Raw genomic sequence first — 3,924 nt, 5'->3', positions numbered from 1 at the left:
GGGGGGGGTTGCAGGGGAGTGAAATCGAGAGTTAAAATCTGACTTTTCCCATGTTTGGCTTCGGCCCAGTCGCGGCAGGTGTCGGAAAACACGCATGCCGTTGCACGAGAAACACGCGAAAATTAAGTTTGCGTGATGTTTGCAGCCAAAAAGGTTTCGTAAACATACAAAGAAGAATAGTTTGCACGCACGGTCACGCGGAGTAGTTGAGCGGGCCGAACTGAAAGGCCGACGGGGAATCTCGCTGTATCCTTACTTAGGTAACGGTGACCTGTGTGTTGTTCACCTTACTTTTCGGTGTGGTATAGAGATGAGCGAACAGGCCAGCTCGAATTTGAGCAAACTCGAACAAATTTGGTCTAAAAATCTTCGAACGAACACGAACAAACAGCCTTATTTTTCTCCAATGTAATATTCAAATTCGATCCGATTCCGAACAATTAATACAATTTGTGTTTTTGCTTACGAGTTAAAATAACTATTCACGCTGGTTTTCAATAGTTACATTAACATTTAAAATTGTAATTATGTGTTAACCTGCCATTGCCCCCTTAATTACACCCAAATATGACTCGTCTTTCTGAAACACACCTCAATTTTTTTCGCCCACGACGAACTTCTGTTCGAGTAGTACTCAAACATTTCGAGTCCAAACACCTCATGTTCGTGTTCGAGCGAACACGAACAGCTCGATGTTCGTTCGAGTTCGTTCGAATGCGAACATATTCGCTCACCTCTAGTGTGGTGTGAGGCATGGAGAGCAGGTTTTCAGTGTGCTTTGTCAAAACGATCAAAACGACTGTGGCCCAAAGTCGTTTTACTGTAAGGCATAAATATGAACAACACTCATCACATCCCTATTAGTTATGCTGTGTCGAGTTAGGGATTCCCCGCCCAGAGCAGCGTACGCTCACGCTGGCGGGGGCCAGCCGTAGGCTCCATGAGATACGGCAATCATGCCGATATCGAAATGATCAAAGTTGAGTCGAAACGATGTCGTTCCGATATCGCTTTGACGGCCTTATCTCATTGTGAGGAAAGGCGTTGCGCCGGCACTGATGAAAATGAACTGATAAAAATGTTGAAAATTCTCTCTCGATTACAAAAAATTGCTCAGGGTGCACCATGAAATATGGTCGAGGCAACAACGGCACGGTAATGGAAACCATATTTTTGGTTGTCACAACCCGCTAATGTTGCATCCAGCCATATTTTATAGTGCTCCCTGAATTAACTATACGTTGTTCGCTATAGCTAATCATTCTTCTGGGTCTTGAGCGAGCCGTACAGTTGTTACAGTGACTACATCCCCGTTTAGGATCGCTACTACTGCAAGTTCATGAGGACCTGCAGGAACTGGAACCACGACTTGAGCGCGCTTCCGCAAGCTTTCCTGTCCAGGTGCCCGATGCCCCAGCCTCTGAGGTCACCGCCGTGGCCCTGGGACAGCTGCACCATGCCGAGGCGCATCTTCCTGATCTGCACCGTCTCCTCCAGCCAGGGGCCGGCGCCCGCCCGGTCGGCGAAGCGCAGACGGGCGTATGTCATGGCGTCGCCCACCAGGCAGAACGGAACGAACACGAACAGCACCAGCGGTGCCATCCCAACGGCGAACATATCCGCTTCCAGGCCGTTCAGCACCACCTGTACACGAAGGTTCAGTTTGTCAGTAGAGACAACCAGGTTGTTTCAGCCTTCAGGTGGTTACAATCCGTTTGATAATTGCATCCTGGTTGTTTCAGCCCGCTCTAGTGATTGCAATCTAGTTGTTTCAACACCCTCTCATGATTGCAACCTAGTTGTTTCAAACACCTTTTCGTCATTGCAAACTGGTAGTTCTAGCCACCTCTATGGCAATCTCGTTGTTTCAGCCAGCTCTAATAATTGCACTCTGTTTCGACCACAGCCAATGATTTCCAATAGGTGCCAGATTGTTTGAACCTCCGCGGATGATTGCAATCACGTTTCAACCCCCAGGTTGCAACTACCTGGTGGCATCTTGCCAGCACTCACCTCCACGGTGCTGAGCAGCGGGACCACGACGCTCACGATGAGGACCTGGGAGAGCAGGTCGGCCACGGACGCCTCCATGTTGAGGGAGGCCTGCGTGAGGACGCTCTGCTGGTGCGCCAACAGCGTGTTGCAGGGCCTCGTCTCCACATGAAAACCAGCCAGCGAATATTAACGCGATATTAAATGGACGTGATTGTCGAATATGTTAGAAATGGTTCAACCTTTTGTGACATTTTTGTTATGTCGATAACGGCTAATATCGTTTCTATCTTAGTGCTTAGCTGGAACACCTCTTGCCCTGTCTGATGGTACCTGGAGGGCCTCGCCTATGGCCTCGTACATGTTCGCCATGGAGAGGTAGATGACCAGGATGAGGACGACCGACGTGTAGTCGGCCAGAACGGCGCTGACCCCCGAGTACAACCGGAGCGCCAGAGAGGCCCAAAGCAGTATAGTCGTTGCGACTTGATGGTGCGCTGTAAATAAAGCTATTTTGTATTTTCTGTTTTTGTTTCTTTGTATATTTTTCGCGCTTGCAGTGAATACGAAAACGGCTCGAATAGATCATTGGACTTTTATTAAAGTCAAAATGAAGCAGGTTTTAGCTGAGGATTTTCTGACTATTTCGTGACTAATTGAATAGGTAAATGGCTTGTTTTGCTCGCTCACTGCCAATCAGCAGCTCCAGCCCGGCCGCCGCGGAGTCCTGCCAGTGGACGATCAGCGCCACGAAGACCGTAACCTCTGTCAGCCATGCGTACGCCTCGTAGAAGCGCACCAGCTTGGCGCAGCGCCGGGCGGTGGCGGCCATGTGCGTCTACAGGGGGAAATTGGAACATCTCATGCCCTTTCAAATGTTTACATTTTCCTCACAGCGAAAAAGATTATTGTATATTTTCTCACTCTGATAAATCAAGTGTTGGACCACTTAACACTAGTAAATGTGCAACTGCGACTTGAATACTTGCAAGTGTTCAACTACAGTTGTGCGATTGTCAGTGTTTAACTCGGTAAATGTAGGCCACACTTGCAAGTATTCGACTCGGTAGCTGTGCACTTCAAAGTGTTGAACACAACCTTTCACTTGACGCAGACAGTGTTTGACTGCGAGGAATTGTACACTTACGAGTGTTTAGCGGTTAAAACACAATTGATTTACCTGTGTACACTGGCGGAATGCAGTTAGTTTACCTTAGTCTTTGCCTGTGCGTGGGTGTCCAGTGTAGCGCTCAGTTGAACGAGCTGGCTGAGGCACGCCTAGTAAAAGCACCCATCCACACAAAAAATCCCTTTTAGTTTAGAGGCATACGTTTCACTTCTTATTGCGACTTGCACTTGCAGGTCTGTCTCCCTGCCTTGATGCCGCGTCTCCGGAACTTGAAGATGACGATGACGACGAGGGTCGTGTACAGGGCGAGGGCGATCCGCAAGCCGAACATGCTCCCCGTGACGCTCGCGTCGTAGATCATCTGCACTATGACCGCCACGACAATGACGAGACTCGTCTACGAGGAAACAGGCACAGGGTCGCAGGAAGAAAAACTTTGTGATCATCTCGCTACCGGTATACCTCAATTAGTAATCTTACTCACAGTGCTTTGCCGTAAAAGCGCCAATAGATGGTTCGTCTTTCCCGGGAGCTCGCCTGCGGACAAAACTCGCACCCACCATCGCAGGTGTTGGGTGAGCGGGCCTTCGTCGTGGTCGGCGACATCGCAAATGTAGAGGTCGGCCCGCAACAGCTGCAACGTTCTGCTCGCGAGACCCTGAGCGACCGGTAGCTGGGGCATCTGTCTGCTCAGCGGATGCAAAACTTCCTCTTGGAACGATATGTCTGCATATTTACGACACGCTTTCATCTCATTCGATTATCGATGTCGTAAATTTGTGAAACTATTCTATATATAGTAA

The 3,924-nt window shown here is 49.0% G+C and overlaps 1 protein-coding gene and 1 long non-coding RNA gene across 2 annotated transcripts; one reads left to right on the top strand and one right to left on the bottom strand.

Moving 5' to 3' along the window:
* Positions 1–174: 174 nt before the first annotated feature.
* LOC127749043 (uncharacterized) lies at positions 175–2,518 on the top strand. Its single transcript, XR_008010930.1, has 2 exons — positions 175–260; positions 1,402–2,518. It is a non-coding gene; the product is annotated as an uncharacterized LOC127749043 (long non-coding RNA).
* On the bottom strand, positions 251–3,918 carry LOC113211675 (uncharacterized). The gene is made up of 7 exons (XM_026430126.2): positions 3,606–3,918; positions 3,369–3,518; positions 3,205–3,270; positions 2,683–2,830; positions 2,326–2,489; positions 2,014–2,154; positions 251–1,644 (listed from the first exon to the last, which is right to left on the bottom strand). The coding sequence occupies exons 1-7, from the start codon at positions 3,870–3,872 to the stop codon at positions 1,327–1,329; spliced, it is 1,254 nt and encodes a 417-aa protein (XP_026285911.2). The 5' UTR covers positions 3,873–3,918; the 3' UTR covers positions 251–1,326.
* Positions 3,919–3,924: the final 6 nt, after the last annotated feature.

The sequence above is a fragment of the Frankliniella occidentalis genome, unplaced genomic scaffold (genome assembly GCF_000697945.3).
Source record: "Frankliniella occidentalis isolate FOCC.00 unplaced genomic scaffold, Focc_3.1 Scaffold27, whole genome shotgun sequence".
NCBI lineage: Eukaryota > Metazoa > Arthropoda > Insecta > Thysanoptera > Thripidae > Frankliniella > Frankliniella occidentalis.
Note: the sequence above shows the minus strand (reverse complement) of the source record. Positions and strands in the feature narration are given on the sequence as shown.

What these genes read in the sequence shown, in the direction of transcription:
- LOC113211675 (XM_026430126.2), bottom strand. Translation starts at nt 3,872, where the DNA reads ATGAAAGCGTGTCGTAAATATGCAGACATATCGTTCCAAGAGGAAGTT. An exon ending in ACGCACAGGCAAAGACTAAG is followed by an intron (nt 2,831 to 3,204) that starts GTAAACTAACTG and finishes TTCCCCCTGTAG; the next exon opens with ACGCACATGGCCGCCACCGC. An exon ending in CGCTGCTCAGCACCGTGGAG is followed by an intron (nt 1,645 to 2,013) that starts GTGAGTGCTGGC and finishes CTTCGTGTACAG; the next exon opens with GTGGTGCTGAACGGCCTGGA.